This window comes from Camelina sativa, chromosome 14 (assembly GCF_030686135.1).
Source record: "Camelina sativa cultivar CO46 ecotype springtype chromosome 14, ASM3068613v1".
Classification (NCBI taxonomy): domain Eukaryota; kingdom Viridiplantae; phylum Streptophyta; class Magnoliopsida; order Brassicales; family Brassicaceae; genus Camelina; species Camelina sativa.
The window spans coordinates 8,999,577-9,017,608 of NC_141893.1; the positions used below are offsets into that span (position 1 = coordinate 8,999,577).

Here is an 18,032-nt window from a genome sequence, read left to right on the forward strand (position 1 = left end):
TGTCCAGTTTACTGATTCCCTCTTTCCCAAAAGGTTTTATTATTTTGATCTATTTTTAGCTCAAAGGTCCGTAAGAAATTCTGGTAACATTTAACCATACCGAAACAGATACTGTGTTTACACTGAAGGTGGTAGCTACAAAACTGAAAATCGAGCTAGTGCCTTGGCACATTCTATCTCACTGTCTGGAATTCCCCCATTATCAATGTAACCTTGTCTTTGAGGTAGACTCCATTCTGCATCCGCTGAATCCCCTGAGCACATTTCAGGATCAGTAGTTACCTAGGAACCTCACTTCTCTGTGATCCGCTCAAAGGCAGATAGCATAGATGCACGCATGTTGGCTATTTCCACAAGAGTTTCAAGAGCTGTCCAAAGACAAGAAAAAAAAGAGTTTCAGCTGGAATCTATTCTGTGAGTATACTTGTGGTGATGATGATGTTACCTGTCTCAAATGATAGTTGAGCGCCGCGTAGCTTAGGCGAGACTAGGCCTCCAAATACTGACAGAGATTTAGCTCGTTCTTTTTTGATCTGGAGATTAACACATCCGAATTAGCAAAACCCTCGTTCTACATATTGAAAACAAGGAGAGTTTGTGCAGAAGATGAAATGATTGTTCACCTCTTCATCAGCTGCTAAAGTGTTTTCGTCCTTGGCTGATGGTTTCTCTTCTATCAAATTGCATAAGAAAGAAATTACACACCAACAAATAAAAGGGCACAGAATAAAATAAACCAACAGATAAAGTCTCTTATTACCAGAAACTCCTCGATGTCGTAGCTGTTGGCTGAGAGGTGAGCCTATCTCCGAATCTGTATCAGTAGAGAAGTCTTTGCCTTTCGGGCTACCACCACCCTTGGAAACCCACTTGGACAAAGCAAAACGTGGAACTGATCCCAAAGATCCAACTACAAGAGTTCCATAGATTCATCATATGTAAGAAGAGTCTTCCCCGAATAACATCCATAGCATAGAAACAATCAAACGCTCAGAGCGTAAGCCAAACCTACCCTCTTGGTCTGTGACTTGCAATGTAGAAGCAGCAGGATGATACTTGAGGTCTAAGAGAGTGCTGTTGATACGTAAAGTTCCCATAGAGTGTCGAGCACTAGCTAGATCAAACCATCCCTGCCAAAAACAACCACACATTTTCAGAGAGTTTCTATACCAATAAGTTAATTTAAGGCAGAGTCTCATCCTAAAATCAGTGATACAATTTCACTTAAAAGGTTACAAACAAACAAAAATGCTTCCATAAGCTAAGCTAATCAACAAAAACGGCAAAGTAACACAGAGAGGTCATCTTATTTATTATTCATCAACACAAGACAATCAGCTTCGATTTCTAAACGAAAAAAAATCAATTTTGCTTCATAACAAATAAAAAAAATAATAATCAAAAAGCATTCCCATTACATCACGGAGCTTTGAATTGACAGAGTCCATAAGCGTCAGATACCCATCCAACGAATCTAGGAACTGCAACACGTTCTCATCTTCTTTCCCTTCAGTTTTAATTTCTGTTTCCTTATCCACCGCAGCATCCATGGATTCTTCTCTTTCCTCGTAAATCTCAGCTCCTTCATCTCCCGCCATCGCGATTAGATCCCACAACACACAAGAATCATCAACAAATCAAAGCGATCGAGAAAGAGAGAGTATCAGAGTCAGAGCAATTTCCGAGTAAATGGGGGCAGTTAATGAATAAAAGGCCCATTAAGAAAACTGAAAGCCCATTAACCCGGATATGTTAGTGGGTGGGTGGTAAGTCGAGTGTGTTGTAGTGTGTACACACAGCAAGCAAGCCAGGCTGGTTTGTTTCTGTTTGTGAAGTTGGCGTTTGGTCTCTCTCTCTCTCTCTCTCTCTCTCTCTCTCTCTCTCTCTCAGGACTTTTCGCTTTTAGTCAACCTTTCGTGTTTTTTTTCTTTTTCTTCAACCCATCTGCTCTGTTCTTTCCTCTCACTTTTGCCCGTCTCTCTCGTTCTCTCGCACGGGTATAGAACAACACAACTCTGTTCAATTCTAGCTCGAGTAGAAGCTCGGATTGCTTTCTAATTCGGGATCCATGGATGAAGAAGAACTCACACTTTCTTTTCCTTAAAGAAGTGGTTTTTTTTTTCCGAATTGTCAACTTTGAACAACTATAAAAACTTAGGCTTTTTTTGTTTTGTTTTGTACTTTTGTTCCCTTCTCACGCTTCTTCGATTGGAAACTGGTTGGTGTGCGTTTCTCTCTCTCTCTCTCTCTCTCTCTCTCTCTCTCTCTCTCTCTTTTGGTATTTTTTTTTGACATGCTCATTTGTTTGGTTCCGGTTTCTATAATTATTGCTAAATTTAGTAATCTTGCTATATTAGGGTTCATGTAACGGATGATTTTGGTATATACTGTGTGCTTTTTTTGTTTCTTTTTGCTGATTAAGGAACTTAGCTTAAATCTGGTATTTATATCCTCTTTTGTGTTTCCAAAATTTTCTCCTTCACTTACTAACCTGACTCTTCGCATTTATGAATCCAGTTTCTTGATTCTAGTTAGCTTTTATGATCCCTGTTTTCCCGTAATCTTGAGCTGTTTGCTTGTTATTTGCAGTGAGTTAACATGGTTGGAAGCTCGGAGGATGGTAACCAGTCAGATGATAGCTCTCAATTTGAGCGAGGTGTAGATCACATCTACGAAGCCTTCATCTGCCCATTGACAAAGGAGGTTATGCATGATCCTGTCACTTTAGAGAACGGCAGAACATTCGAGCGTGAAGCCATTGAGAAATGGTTCAAAGAATGTCGTGACAGTGGGAGAACTCCATCTTGCCCTTTGACTTCTCAGGAGCTGAGCAGCGCTGACGTTAGCCCCAGCATAGCTCTGCGTAACACTATCGAAGAGTGGAGATCAAGGAATGATGCTGCCAAGCTTGACATTGCTCGTCATTCGCTGTTTTTAGGGAATGCTGAGACCGACATTTTGCAAGCTTTGATGCATGTGCGACAGATTTGCAGGACTATCCGATCTAATAGGCAAGGTGTACGCAACGCTCAGCTTATCCGTATGGTCATCGACTTGTTGAAAAGTAGTAGCCATAAAGTTCGGTATAAGGCTCTACAGACTCTTCAAGTTGTTGTTGAAGGAGATGATGAGAGCAAGGTTGAATCTGATTTCTAATATAGAGCATTGTAATGGATAATTGTGCGGATTCTAATTAATGTTTCAGCATATTGCAGGCTATAGTAGCTGAAGGGGACACTGTGCGTACACTAGTTAAGTTCTTGTCACACGAACCATCAAAGGGGAGGGAGGCAGCCGTTTCCTTGCTGTTTGAGCTCTCTAAATCAGAAGCTTTGTGCGAGAAGATTGGTTCCATTCATGGAGCACTTATATTGTTGGTTAGTCTGACTAGCAGCAACTCAGAAAATGTTTCGATTGTTGAGAAAGCTGATAGAACCTTGGGAAACATGGAGAGGTCAGAGGAAATTGTTAGGCAGATGGCTTCATATGGTAGACTCCAGCCTCTTCTAGGAAAACTCCTTGAAGGTGATTATTCCCTACTTTCTTAACGATCAGCTGAAAGAGTTCCTCTTCTTTTCTAGGTTTTAATTCTCTTTGCTTCGTTTGCATAAAACATGTTATCATCTTCCTTCAGTCATTCGGATGCACGATGGTGTTATGGTATTCTGCCTTATAATTTGTTTGCTCTAGGAATTTTACATGTTCTCTTGTAAGAAGCTGTCAATTTACTTCTACCTAGATGTCGATTCTTTGATTATTTTCCTCTGTTTTATGGCGAGTTGCATGCATGAATAATGACACCACATGTGAATCATGATGTGCAGGTTCACCTGAAACAAAAGTCTCTATGGCTTCCTTTCTCGGGGAGCTTCCCTTAAATAACGAAGTGAAGGTTCTTGTGGCTCAGACTGTGGGTTCTTCTCTTGTCGATCTTATGAGAAGTGGTGACATGCCCCAACGGGAAGCTGCCTTGAGAGCTCTTAACAAAATCTCATCGTTCGAAGGGAGTGCTAAGGTCTTGATCAGCATAGGAATTCTCCCCCCGCTTATCAAAGATCTGTTTTATGTAGGGCCAAACAACCTTCCGATTCGGTTGAAAGAAGTCTCTGCCACTATTCTTGCTAACATAGTGAACATTGGGTATGACTATGACAAAGCCACTCTTGTTTCAGACAACAGAGTGGAGAATCTGCTCCATCTAATTAGCAACACGGGACCAGCGATCCAGTGCAAGCTGTTGGAGGTTCTTGTTGGACTAACCAGTTGTCCAAAAACAGTTCCAAAAGTTGTCTATGCAATTAAAACCTCCGGTGCAATCATCAGTTTGGTTCAGTTTATAGAGGTCCGAGAGAATGATGATTTGCGTTTGGCTTCCATAAAGCTTCTTCATAATCTTTCCCCATTCATGAGTGAAGAACTAGCTAAGGCCTTATGTGGCACTGCTGGACAACTCGGAAGCCTTGTTGCAATCATTTCAGAAAATACACCAATCAGTGAAGAACAGGCTGCAGCTGCTGGACTCTTAGCTGAATTGCCAGATAGGGATTTGGGTCTTACTCAGGAAATGTTAGAAGTTGGTGCTTTTGAAAAAATCATCTCCAAAGTGATTGGAATCCGCCAAGGAGATATCAAGGGCATGAGGTTTGTGAGTCCTTTTCTGGAAGGACTTGTGCGTATACTTGCTAGGATTACTTTTGCTTTCAACAAAGAGACTCGAGCCATTACCTTTTGCCAAGAGCACAATGTTGCTACGCTCTTCCTTCATCTGCTTCAATCCAACGGTCAAGATAACATCCAGATGGTTTCTGCCATGGCTTTAGAGAATCTGTCACTAGAGTCTATACACCTGACACGGATGCCTGATCTACCTCCTCCGAACTACTGTGGCTCGATCTTTTCATGTATGAGCAAACCACACGTTGTAAACGGGCTGTGCAAGATCCACCAAGGAATATGTTCATTAAGAGACACATTTTGCCTCCTCGAAGGACAAGCTGTGGAGAAATTAGTGGCTTTATTAGACCATGGAAATGAGAAAGTGGTTGAGGCAGCACTTGCAGCTCTTTCGAGCTTATTAGAAGACAAATTAGACGTAGAGAAAGGGGTGAATATACTTGATGAAGCAGGCGGGATAACGCATATACTAACCGTTCTGAAGGAGAACCGATCAGAGAGGCTGACGAGGAGAGCTGTTTGGGTGGTGGAAAGGATCTTGAGGATTGAAGACATAGCAAGAGAGCTCGCAGAGGAGCAGGCCCTGAGCGCTGCACTTGTGGACGCTTTCCAAAACGCTGATTTTAGAACGCGACAGATCGCTGAGAACGCGTTGAAACACATCGATAAGATCCCAAACTTCTCAGGTATATTCCCAAGCATGGCATAGGGGAATCTCTTTGAACTTGTTCAGTGAGTTTTAGTGATTTATATAACTGTGGTTTATGTTTTGATGGGATTACTTGTTGATATAGGCATCCAGTCTTTTTCTGGGTATATATATTGTAAATTTCGATTCTTGTTTGCGTGTGCTTTAAGCTATTTGATTTGTTTGTTTATAATTAATCCTACGTCTGAAAATCATAATCATTTGATCGGCCTCGGACTAATATCCATATGTTTGTGAGCCTAATTTAGATGTTAGATGTTATGTTAGACTAAACATCCATAAGTAGCAGATTCGAGAATGGGGAAGAAAGAAACTAACTAGTTTAGAGAAAACACAAATTACGAAACTAACTAATTTAGAGAAAACACAAATTACGACTAACCAGACCCATAATAGCCATTACAGAGGAGATGCGCCGTTCAGATTCGATATCGGGTTGACGATAGGTCCTGGAACTCGTGGCCTTGAGCTTGAGCAGATTCCTCTCCTCTTCCTGATCCAGTAGTCCTATCACAGAAGAAGACAACGACGGCTTAAACAGAAAAAAGTTTCGATTACTATCGCACCACCATGGAATCGTGCCCACGACTTCCCACTTGTTCGCTCTCAAGTCGTAGCTATGAACCACTCGCTCAATGGGATGGTTCTTCATCGTCCTCAGTACCACACATTTGCCGTCGTACGCCTGCACGTTCCAGTACGACAACGGCATATTTAGGTGCACCGGCTCGTTCTTGATCCGCCTCACGAGGATACATTTACCATCGTTCTCGACGGCAACTACGGAAACCACTTCCTCCGTAGCCGATATCAGTGTCAGGCGGTTATCGCCGGCACAGAGCAAGACCTTCCCCGGTTTCCGGTAAAATTTGATCGGAATCAGTCGAGCTTCCTCTGTTTCCGGATTGAAAGCTACGATGCTGCCGTCTTTTCTCAGCCAGTGAAGATCTCCGTTCAAGTAAACAGGTTTCGAATTCTTACCATTCTTGAGATTGCTTGAGTGGCAAGTAAAGGTTGTTTTCGATAAACTCCATGAATCTCCGGTGTTAATGTCGAACTGATACATCTTTTCGTCTGGATTTGAAGGCTTAAGCACCTCGACTATGCAGACGATTTTGAATTTCTGAGTGGTTGGATCGATATGATCAACAGCAAACCCAATGCAAGTTGTTTTACCCGAGATAGGGTATTCCAGGAATCGTAACTTGTTTGTGAGGGGATTAGCCACGCAGAGACGACCACCAATGGAGAGTAGGAGAAGGCCGGAACAAGAACCGAGAATATTAAACAAATTCTCTAAGCGCCCAGTGTTATTGAATGACCTAGAATTTCCAAAAGGGTGAAAACAAAGTAAATTGGAGGCATATTTGGAGATGTGAAGCAAACTGGATCCTGTACGGGAATAGTATTCTCTTTTAAAATTTAGGTCCTCTGATACATGCGAGTTGATGGATTTGTTTGTGCATTGATCTTCACCAAGGATTTGGGATCTAATTTGAAGAGAATCTCGTCTAGGAGATGCAAAGGTAATCTCCTCATGATCACAGAGGACTTAGGTTTTTTTTTAACAGTGTAAATTTAAGTGTTCGTTTATATAACGACAGATAACCTATTTGACAATATTTTTATTTTTATTTAACAAAATCTCCTTTCATTATTTTATTGTGCCAAAATTAATACATCACTATTAAAATTACTTTTTTTCTGAAGGTAAAGTTTATTCAATCTAAAAGATAATGTTTACAAACTATGATAGTAATCACTAGGTCATCCAGTTTGGTAGCTTCCCGAAATTTGTGGCCTAATATGAAATCAAAATATGAGAAAGGTCAGGAATTTGGAAGCTTGTTTGTACATATTTTGTTTGTCAAAATTAATCCATCTCGTCTAGGAGATGCAAAGGTAATCTCCTCATGATCACATAGGACTTAGGATTTTTTTTTAACAGTATAAATTTAACATTTTATGTGTTCTTTAAGGTGTGGGTTGTGCGTTATGTGTAAGTTATGTATATGACGCGACAGAAAAACCTATTTGACAATATTTTTATTTAACAACATCTCCTTTTATTATTTACTCGTACCAAAATTAATCCATCACTATTGGAATTATCTTTTTTTTTTCTTTTTTTTGAGGATAATCTATATTTTTATTTAACAACATCTCCTTTCATTATTTACTCGTGCCAAAATTAATCCATCACTATTGAAATAAATTAGATTCATCATACCAAAAACTTTTGTTAAATCAAGAATTAGAGGAATTTTTTTACTTTTAAAAGAATGAATTCTAGAGAATAATTTAGAAATCTGTAAAAACCGTTGAGATTAAAATTTTATATTATTTTGTGTCATGGCAAAAAATTGAAAAAAATGAAATCAGTTCAAACAAACAAATATATATATATATATATATATATATTTCAAAAGATACGAATATTCGAATAAACACAACTCTACAATGAACGGTTGCAACTTTACAAAAAAAATCGTTATAATGAACAATCACAACTTTTGTAAAACACATAATTTAAAATTTTTACAGATTGTTTTGGAAATTATCCAAAAATTATGATTGAAAAAACACAACTTTTGGTGACATTTATTCGGATTGCTATTACATATAAATTACTTTTTTTTGTTTTTTGAGGATAAAGGTTATTTAATCTAAAAGATAATTGTTTACAAGCTATGATAATAATCAATCAAAATATGAGACGTGACTCGTACGACTTTGTCCACTTCTTACTTTGCTGGTTCGTTTGCACGTCGTTAAAGAATATCTTGGAAGGCCTCCATCATCCTTGAACATTAGTACTTTCGTTGCTTGTTTAACATTACTTTAGTTTCTTCCTCTTGAACCGATCTTTTTCTAAGTTGCGTTTCCACTTTCTCCGATGAGATTCCAACCACCAATCCCATAATCGAGCTTAGAGAGGAGATGCGGTCGTAACCATCACAAGGCTTCAGCTTCTCATCCAATCCAATCACAGATGAATAGACCGACGGTGTATACAGATAAAAGTCCATGTTTGTACCGCACCACATTGGAATATAACCCATTACTCCCCACTCATTAGCTCTCAAGTCGTACCGATGAAACACTCCGTCAGGGAAGTCACGATTCTTCTCCCTCAACAATAAAACCTTTCCGTTGTAAGCCACAACGTCCCAGAAAATGAGTCTCTTTGCCTCCGCCATTACGTTCCTTATCTGCCTCACTAGAACCCACTTGGGATCGGTGAGAATATTCTCGAGGGAGTAAACGTAAATTACTTCCTCCCTCGGCCATATCAGTGTCAGTTTATTATCGGCGGCGGCAAACAATGTTTTCACTCTCAGTTCTTGGGGAAATCTTATTGGAATCAGCAGTGCCTTCTCTGTTTCGAGGTTGAACGCCAAGATGCTGCCGTCGTTTCTCAACCAGTGAAGAGATCCGTGGACGTAGACAGGTTTCATACGCTTATCGAAATTGCTTGAGCGGCAAGTAACTATGGTTTTTGACAGTCTCCATGATGAAACTCCCTTGTTAATCTCAAATTGATACATTGTTTCTTCTGGATTTAGAGCCTCGATACCTTTTACGCAGACAATTTTGAATCTCTGAGTTCTCCGATCAATCTGATCAACAGCGAAACCTATGTACTTCGTTTGTTCCCAATCAATAGCTTCACCACTCTCAGTTATCCTAGGGAAAAGATTTGACTTAGAGTGATCCAGGAACCGAAACTTCCTAGTGTAAGGATTTGCGACGCAGAGACCTTGGCCGAAGAGTAAGAGAAGGCCAGAGCAAGAGCCTAGAATCTGGGTTCTCAACTTTAGGGTTTCTTGGGCTCTTGGTGACGTAGAACCGACAAATGGGAGGTAGTGGACCAATCTAGCGCCCTCGACAGGGATGTGAAACAAACTGGATCCTAACCGAGAATTGTATTCAGATTTAAAATACGAGTCTTCGGATAGATGTGAGCGAAAAGATTTATCTGTGCATTGCATCTTCGCAAGAGTTTTGAGATCCAGTCTGAAGAGAGTGTCGTCGACGATATGCCATGGTAATCGATCCATCGGAGAAGGAACAAAATTTACAGAGCTGTCGCTTCGCCTTTTCAAGTATGATTGTATGGTTAATACTTAGTGATTTGGTGTTTCTGATACTCTAATCTTATATATAGACCAGATAAAGCATGGTTTACTATTTTAATAGGTTGACAAGGAAAAGGAAAAGTTACAATTCCCTTTTTCTTTTGGTTTTTCTTTTATTATTAAAAATTTTAACAATTTTTACAAGAAAGGAAAGTTTCCCAATACCGGTTAAGAGTCATTCTCGAACATTTTCGGATGGAGTTCAAAAATATATTAACTTTTTTCCGAAAATAATGTGCAAAAAACAAAAAAAAATTATAATGATACTGTTGTCAAAAAACCAAAAAAAAAAAAAAAAAAAAAATTATAATGATACTGTTTGTACCACTTCAAAGTTCAAAGTAATAATGGACTACTCCACAAGATCAAAGACGAAGCGTACCATTTTCTCAAATGCATTGTTGGATATGATTAGATTTGTATGTTCTAGTTTGGTCAAGGGACTACCAACTCGGTCTTTTGTTAGCATTTTTTTTGGTAATTTTGGTCCACGTGCTCTGCGCTTGAGCACAAAAACTGTTCCAAATAGCCAAACCAGCAAATCATGGATTATATGTGGTCTTTTCCTGGGGCGTGTTCTTTTCAAGCGAAGAACTTCAAATTTACATCACCGGACAAGACTGCCAGAATCTTCACAAGGACTTGATACTTTCTTATGGAAATCAGGGAATGACACTTCCACACTGTAACTCCAACAACACTTGACAGCTCCTTCGTGATCCTCCCTACAGTTCGTGGAATTATATGATATGGTTCAAGAAGGCAAAACCACGGTACTGGTTCGCTTCACTTTGTGGTTAGCCTTTCGTCAACGCCTCCCAACTTGTGATAGACTTTTAACAATTGTGGCATCACAACAGTCTTAATTTACCCACTTTGTTCTGTCGCCAGTGAAACGCATGACACCACCTCTTCTCTGGATGCTCATTTTTGGGCCAGATTTGGAGTTTTTTTGCGTCTCACGTTTCTTACCTCAGCCTCCGTAGTCCGTAAGATCAAACGCTTCCTGCTATTGACGCGGATGTATGGCCACTCTAGCACTCTCATATAGAGTCCTTATTCTCAAGCTACTTCTTTAGGTGATTCTTTACATTAAAATCAAAACACAAACTATTAACTATGGATTGTAATAAGTTATAGCTAGAGAGTGAAACTTAACATTAAAACCAAACAAAACTATTAACTGTATTCCCCACAATGGTTCAATTTATTCACTTCAATTGTCTCAATATCCTAAAAGAAGAACAATAAACAAGCATACAGTAATCTACTGTAAAAATACAAGAGAAAACATAACTAGTTACCATCCAAATCTAGTTTTTCTACTGGATCTTTTTCTTTTGCTGATTCTCTCCGCGTTTGAGAAAGAAGGCTCACCCACCATCATCTTCGGTTTCTTTTCTTCTTCAAGTCGCTTTTCATTTTTCTTTAACCATGCCAGAGCATAAGGATTGCTATCATCAATCAGTCTCATAATTTTCCTTAGAGAGGAGATGCGATTACCATTATTACCACGAACCGGTGTCACCCAATCGACGTCCACCTTCTCATTCAGTTCTCTCGCAAAGGATAAAGACAGTGTAAAATGGTGAAAGTTTTGATAACCATCGCACCACTGTGGAACCCAACCTACGAATCCCCACTCGTCGGCACTCAAGTCGTACACATGAATAACTTCGTTCTCCCTCACCACTAAACTCTTGCCGTCGTACGACCCAAGGTACCAGAACCTCGTCGACCTTTTGTCCACCGCTCGGTTCTGGATCTGCTTCACCAAGACCCACTTGGGATCGATGAGAATATTCCCGAGGTGATAAATGTAAATCACTTCATCCGTCGCTGATACCAATGCTAGTACGTTCCCTGCGACTGCGAACAGGTTCGCCGTGATAAGTTTTTGGGGAAGCTTGATAGGAACCAGCCGTGCTTGCTCTGTTTCTGGATTGAAAGCTAAAATGCTTCCGTCATTTCTTAGCCAGTGAAGAGACCCGTCCAAGTAAAGCGCTTTCTTATCCGCCATTAGCTCGCTTGTGCTGCAAGTAATAGTTGTCTTTGACAGTCTCCAACAAGAAGCCCCTGTGCTGATCTCGAACTGATACACCGTTTCGTCAGGATTCGAAGCGTCTTCAGTACCTTCTTTTATGATGACAACTTTGAATCTCTGAGTTGTTCGGTCAATTTGATCAACCGCAAAACCGATGCGGTTCAGATTCTCCCATCCGAGAATGAAGGGTACATCTTCTTTTCTGTCAGCACGATAAAGAAACTTCGATTTAGAGTGATCAAGGAATCGGTACCTCTTTGTGAGCGGGTTCACGACACAGAGACCATCCATTAAGAGCAGGAGGAGGCCAGAACAAAAGGAGAGAACCCGAGTCTTGACATCTAAGGGATCTTGGTTTCTGAATAACGTAGAATCGCCAAAAGGGTAGCAAAAGAGGAGGGTTGAGCCAAAGCTGGAGATGTGAAGCAAACCGGTTCCGACACGAGACATGTATTCGGATTTGAAATAGATATCATCGGATATGTGAGAGTTGATATATCGACCCGTGCATTGCATCATTGCCAGAGATTTCGGATCCAATCTGAAGAGAATCTGGTCGAGGATATTACAAGGTAAGGCCTCCATGGTCGTATTCTATGGGGAGGACAAAAAAAAAAAAAAAAAAAGGTCAAAATGAAATATTATGAAATCCTGAATATTATTTTTTCCTTTTTTAACAAAATGAGTCAATGACTATAAGTTTTCTGAATATACAACGTATCAAGCTCCTCGAAAAAAGGAAATACTATATACAATGCAGAAACGCCTACATTCATTCATTAACATTTTCAAACTTTGTTTTTGTCAAACATTTTCAAACTTGAAAGTATACACAGAATCTATATAAATTCTTGGAATTCAAATAGATTAGATATTGTAATAAAGTTATAAAAAAATGGTATCCATATAAAACTTATTGGAAACTAATCAGCTAGTTCCGTGCTTACTAAAAAGTTCAAAAGATCAAAGACTATTTTAAACTTTTCCAAAAAATATGCTTAGATAAGAAGGATCATTAAACATGATGTATTAATAACCCAAAGATTCAAGTGAAGGTTTCTCAAAAAAATATAAAAAAATTATTTTATTACAGATTTTCTTTTTTTATTTATTTTTAATATCTGTTCCACTAAATTAGTGATACTTGTCTCATTTCTTTTGAGAATCGTTTCTCAAGTTGCCTAAGGAAGAATCGTTTCTCTTCCTTTTCTCTTCTCTCTCTTCTTTTTATTATTTTTTTAATAAGAGTATTTGTATGAGTAACCACTGATAGCCATGGTCTAAGTAAGTGGAGCAAAGTGTCTCAAGGCGATACCACAATTCAACTAAGGGGCTATTGGAGATGTGATTTCTAAATTCATATAGAATTGTAAATAATAGAAATCAAAACATATAGATTTTGAAATAACATGTTTTATCCTTGGATTTGAATCTTTTTATTTTACACTTTCAAATCCATTCAAATCCATTTAAAACATAATGTGGATTTTGAAATCCAAAAACAAATCATTAAATGAATAACATGAGATTTTAACAAGTATTTATAAATCATATAACCAATAACACATAATTTTGATAAGTATTTTAGAATCAATGATTGAATAACACATGATTTTTGTTTGGATTTCAAAATTCATTAGAATCATAGAACCAATAACCCCACCTGATTCTTTGTGATGTATTTGTAAGTATATAGACATTATCAACACAGTACAATTTCTCTAGATTTTAAAATTAGCAACTTATGTCTCAGTAATTGTTTTCTGTTCATTTGATATAGGGTGACAAGATTGAAACAACGATTACTGAAGATCTGTTTGAAACTTTCGATAATCAGATTGAAGAAAATGATTGGAAAATATTTTCAAGTTTTTCTGTCTATTACAATGATAGACGTCTTAAGCACACTGATAATGATTACAGGATCATGTTCACCAATGAAACCATCGTTGAGAATTCAGCAATGATTTCCAATAATCACATTTTTGATTTCGATAGGCTTGATAGAATTTTCGAAGGATATCATGCTGTGAGAAATCTTCCATTAGGTAAGTTTTTTATATATAATCGTTTCTGTACATTCTTAAATTTTATTCACTTTGTGTAATTAATAATCTAATAAAAAGATTTGTTTATTTATCAGACATAATGGGTGAAGTCGTGAATGTCGAACCTCTCAGTCATGTACATGATCCAAATGTGGAGGTTCCACATGAGATGATTAGGAACTTACGATTTTCTCTAAGAGATTTGAGGTTTGTTAACATTCCCACTGAATTTGCGCATATATATTTCAAGATGTGCTTAAATTAATTACATATTGAAGGCATGTTTTTGTGTAAACTATAGTGGTCTTCATATACAATGTGTGGCATATAATGACTTGGCCGATTTCTTTACCAACAATTGGTTTGCAACAGGATGCTATCATGTTGTTGCAGTCCTGCAGTTTTGGCATGTCAAATACCAAAGTGGAGGTATTTTAATATAACTTTATGATTAATGTTACGGTACATTAGTATTTAGAGGAATATTTTATGGTAAATCGGCCGAATGTTTATAATACAAGTTCTAATGTTATTGTACATTAGTATTTAGAGGTATATTTGATGGTAAGCGCCGAATGTTTATAAAACTATTGTAATCTTTTAAGTTTTATATATGTATTGTTTTAATAGGTGAAAGAATGGAATTGTATTCTACACCATGGGTTTCAAAGATTCATTTTGATCCACCAGTTGTAAAGGTCAAAGATTTGAAGAGGAGGTAATACCTATAATTTCATTAATGATATATATGACAAAAAAAAAAAAAGAAAAATTGACCAAGGTTCTGAAGATGGCGAAAGTGATTGAGAGAAGTTTGGTTTTTAACATTCAATAAGACACATTGTGTGTCCTCCTGTTTAAGTTTTAAGATTTTTGAAGGTTTAAATTTTTATTTCAAGATTTTAGTTTGCATTTTAAGGTTTGTGTTGTAAGAGATATTACGTTTTATTTGAAGTGATTTTCAGATTTAAGATTTCTTCTTTTTAAAGTTAATTTACTTTAAGAACACTGACCTAATAAACATGCTTATGAACACAAAGCATAACACAACTGAATTAACCATAAAAAATAAGAAAGTGACTTGAATATAGGTTACAACTTACGTTTTTGATAGCAGTAGGTTGCATATATCCACGCTAGCAGTCAAAGCACCAAACAGACATATTATTTTCTGCAAATGTATACATGTTTAAAAGGATCATATAATTTGCAACCGAAAGAGACATAGTTGCATGCAAAGCTAAATTTGTATATATTATGATTATACAATAAGAGAACTACAATTTAATCAAGCTGTAGGGATTGAAATTATAATTTCACAACGGCTCATAATCGTGAAAATTAGGAATCTGACAGATTTCGAATTGAAAATTTTAAACGATAGCTACATATTGTAGGGACGATTAGTAATGAACAACTTTAAACAAATTTATATTTTGTTACATGGGTAAGAATCTAACTAAAGCTAATTACCGATTATGAAAATTCTATAAACTGACCTCTATCTTAAATTCCAACTGGTTTCTCTCCTGATCCAGCATCAACGGATTGATTCGCTTGCATCGATTATGTCTGATTTTTTGGAAAACAAATCAAAGATTTGAAAACTGAAAGAATTTGTTGTTATCGCAGTGAGCAGACGAAGAGATCGAGTTTCATCGTTTTCGGATTCTGCGGCTGAAGAAAATATATATATATACATATATATATATATATATATATATAATTTTTTAGGGTTTTCAACTGTAGGTCGTGGACTGGGCCGTTTACATTGGATCTTAGTCAATATTAATTGTAGTGTATTCTCTAACTTGATAATTTTCTTAATGGATCGTTAATGGGCCGTTAAAAGTTATTTGGGATCACAATGAAAACATATAATTATTCACTTTTACATTGCTAATTTAATTAATAGGGATGTTCTACTTTGGGTAAAAAAATTAGTTATGATGTCAATAATACTAATTAACCTCTTACACTTAATTACATTACATGTTAATTCTAATTTATATATAGTCCAACATATCATACTTTATCTCTATATTTTAAAAATAAACCAATAACTATTAGTATTATAATATGATTCAAATTACACTATATGATCAAAGGTCAATTAAAATCCAAGGTGCACTCAACCACGATCTAGTGGTGTCGTCGTAGCACTTTAGGGTCGAATCCACAGAGACCAAACTATGCACTATAAAATTGTGAAGATCAAATCTAGCTAAGGCAAAAGAGAATTTGCGTGACAAGTAATTATCAAAACAGGAAAAATAAAAGAGTGTTTAAATTCAGAAAAAAGTATTGGGTGTTGGGAGTCTATTAGGAATTATGATCACTAACTCAGATGATAGATTGGGATATCATTAGATACCGTTCTTGAACTCAAATATCGAATGTAAAACTAACCTACTGTCGCAACATTAGTTATCTATGCAAGGAATTGATTAAACTCTAAACCGTCGTTTGAATCTAGCAATCCTAGCAAACAATAAGTTCAAGTTTGATTTTGTTCACAAGGTGCCTTAACTTCAACTTTCGTTGGCTAAGGATCACCTTGCTCACCTATGCTCTTTTCAAGCAATTCAACAACACTTTTGATGCCTAGATGAATTAAACCTACAATCATAAACTAGGTAGCTAATCTAGTTTAAGCATTAAGAACAACAATAGAGGAAGAACACAATAGATCAATCCCAAATCTAGCAACCTAAGTTCAGAGAATCATGAAACCCCTTTTGAAACCCGAAACCCAACAGAGAGACTACTCAAACATCGAACAACAACAACCACAAATCAAATCTGAAGAAAACATGTTTGAGTTGCAAAGAGAGATAAAATGGTTCAAAATTCTTCTCCAAAGTGTCAAGAAGGATTAGAGATCTTCTCTCCCAGCTCTCAATACAAAATAGTCTCAGAAAAATAAAGCTTGGAGGCCGAGCCTCTAACTTAAATATCAAAATAAAACCCTAAAAGTCGGTTTAAAACAAAAGGAAAATTGAGTCGGGTACGGGACTGGTCGATCCAGAATGCGGATCAGCCGATCCTGGATGCTTTATCTGTGTTTTCTTCATCTGCTTGCTATTTCAATAAGTCTTCACCAAATTGGCTTCAGATGCTTGTCTTCATCCCAAAACACTTAGTTTCCTTCCAAAGTAGCCTAGAACCTGTACAGACTCTCAAAAGACTAAAAGGACTCTAAAAGCACACTTGGACCTAATAAAAGACTCAAAACAAACTTAAAAACTATGGTTAAAACCCTATAAAATACAGACACATCAATTCCTCCGGACTTGAATCTTTGCTTGTCCTAAGCAAGAACAGACAAAAACTCAGGAACAGAGAAAAGGTTTGAAAGTGGAAACTCACATATTCTTGGGAACGTCTTCTTTGCACTCTTCATCAAATCAAATTAAGAACTACTTTTTGTACTCTTCCCATGATCAGAATCAACACTCCCTACTCTGAACTCCACAACCTTAAAGAACCTTCAATATCCCCGTAGTTGTCTCTCTATATCAGATTAGTGAAAATGTGTGGTCTCACTGAGGGAATATCGATTACTGAACTTATTGACTCCTTAACCTTTTAATGCCCAAGACTTCCTTCATATGCTCCCTTTCCTCTCTCTTTTCTCACTTCCAAAGGATCGATTTTTCTCTAATTTTCTAGGGTATCATTGTATTCTTTTTTATCAATCCTTTGCACTTTTCTTGTGGACAGGTTTCCATGAATTCCGAAGGATGCATGGGTTTACGCACAACCCTCGGCTCACTTCTTTGCTACCTATATCCTCTTATTCTTCTCTTTTCTTTCTTTTTTCTGTTTTTTTTATGAGTATCGAAGGGAAGAGAGAGGGGATGCATACTTTGTGAGGAGATGCATGTCTAGTAAGGCTTAAGGGAGGAGTCTTGTTTGATATATACCAAGTCCCAATGCAAGAAATTAAATCCGGTTAAGTCCTGTCAAAGCTAGAGATAATTGTGGATCACCTTAATGTCCTCTTCGGTGAGGGTCTTTTGGGGCGTGTTGAGTCTGCTCATGTTCATTCCAAGCTTCATTCTAAAATAGAAAGTACTAAAGCAATCATAAGAGTATTAGTTCAAAGCAAAAGATTCCTAGAAATGATCATAGTTCCCCAACATTTTTGACTCAATAAAAATAAAAAAATGATTCAAAGACTCTAAAAATTAAAGGGAAACAACCAAAGAAAACGAAATTAGTAACTTGGAGACATCCCTACCCGGATTTACTTCACACCGTCCCGGTGCGAAAGCAAAACCAAGAAAAGAACGAATCCCACAAAGAAAACAAGAAAAAATGAAAAAGAAAAAATAAGGACAAGAAACAAAAACCGGTGATCTCGCATCTGGTGTTGGAGTGGTGTTGGTAAGGGTGGGGACCGATCGGTCTCAGGG

General features: G+C 37.4%; 3 protein-coding genes and 2 pseudogenes across 5 annotated transcripts; 1 reads left to right on the forward strand and 4 right to left on the reverse strand.

Moving 5' to 3' along the window:
- Positions 1-22: 22 nt before the first annotated feature.
- Positions 23-1,598, reverse strand: LOC104740770 (uncharacterized). Of its 2 annotated transcripts, none has more exons than XM_019236126.2 (6): positions 1,419-1,598; positions 1,013-1,130; positions 761-910; positions 624-670; positions 446-533; positions 23-368 (listed from the first exon to the last, which is right to left on the reverse strand). In XM_019236126.2, the coding sequence occupies exons 1-6, from the start codon at positions 1,596-1,598 to the stop codon at positions 292-294; spliced, it is 660 nt and encodes a 219-aa protein (XP_019091671.2). In that variant the 3' UTR covers positions 23-291. The 2 variants fall into 2 exon arrangements, with proteins under 2 accessions (XP_019091671.2, XP_010459764.2); XM_010461462.3 differs by having other exon boundaries at positions 624-673.
- On the forward strand, positions 1,484-5,583 carry LOC104743421 (U-box domain-containing protein 44-like). Of its 2 annotated transcripts, none has more exons than XM_087483147.1 (4): positions 1,484-2,224; positions 2,590-3,138; positions 3,216-3,525; positions 3,825-5,583. In XM_087483147.1, exons 2-4 carry the CDS (start codon positions 2,599-2,601, stop codon positions 5,381-5,383), a joined length of 2,409 nt encoding a protein of 802 aa, XP_087339273.1. In that variant the 5' UTR covers positions 1,484-2,224; positions 2,590-2,598; the 3' UTR covers positions 5,384-5,583. The 2 variants fall into 2 exon arrangements, with proteins under 2 accessions (XP_087339273.1, XP_087339274.1); XM_087483148.1 differs by having other exon boundaries at positions 1,780-2,218.
- Positions 5,584-5,738: 155 nt separating this feature from the next.
- Positions 5,739-6,922, reverse strand: LOC109128655 (putative F-box/kelch-repeat protein At1g20790 pseudogene; annotated as a pseudogene).
- A 1,271-nt stretch (positions 6,923-8,193) lies between these two features.
- Positions 8,194-9,482, reverse strand: LOC104743422 (putative F-box protein At1g57580 pseudogene; annotated as a pseudogene).
- A 1,200-nt stretch (positions 9,483-10,682) lies between these two features.
- On the reverse strand, positions 10,683-15,313 carry LOC104740772 (putative F-box protein At1g20795). The gene is made up of 3 exons (XM_087483081.1): positions 15,114-15,313; positions 14,718-14,785; positions 10,683-12,160 (listed from the first exon to the last, which is right to left on the reverse strand). The coding sequence occupies exons 2-3, from the start codon at positions 14,739-14,741 to the stop codon at positions 10,823-10,825; spliced, it is 1,362 nt and encodes a 453-aa protein (XP_087339207.1). The 5' UTR covers positions 14,742-14,785; positions 15,114-15,313; the 3' UTR covers positions 10,683-10,822.
- Between the last annotated feature and the right edge of the window lie 2,719 nt (positions 15,314-18,032).

Excerpts from the sequence above, each read along its gene's own strand:
- LOC104740770 (XM_010461462.3), bottom strand. The coding sequence starts at position 1,598 with ATGGCGGGAGATGAAGGAGCTGAGATTTACGAGGAAAGAGAAGAATCC. Across the intron at positions 674-760 it reads ACGACATCGAGGAGTTTCTG|AAGAGAAACCATCAGCCAAG; the intron begins GTAATAAGAGAC and ends GCAATTTGATAG. Across the intron at positions 534-623 it reads CTTTAGCAGCTGATGAAGAG|ATCAAAAAAGAACGAGCTAA; the intron begins GTGAACAATCAT and ends GTTAATCTCCAG.
- LOC104743421 (XM_087483147.1), top strand. The coding sequence starts at position 2,599 with ATGGTTGGAAGCTCGGAGGATGGTAACCAGTCAGATGATAGCTCTCAA. Across the intron at positions 3,139-3,215 it reads AAGGAGATGATGAGAGCAAG|GCTATAGTAGCTGAAGGGGA; the intron begins GTTGAATCTGAT and ends AGCATATTGCAG. Across the intron at positions 3,526-3,824 it reads TCTAGGAAAACTCCTTGAAG|GTTCACCTGAAACAAAAGTC; the intron begins GTGATTATTCCC and ends CATGATGTGCAG.
- LOC104740772 (XM_087483081.1), bottom strand. The coding sequence starts at position 14,741 with ATGCAACCTACTGCTATCAAAAAC. Across the intron at positions 12,161-14,717 it reads AACCTACTGCTATCAAAAAC|AATACGACCATGGAGGCCTT; the intron begins GTAAGTTGTAAC and ends TCCTCCCCATAG.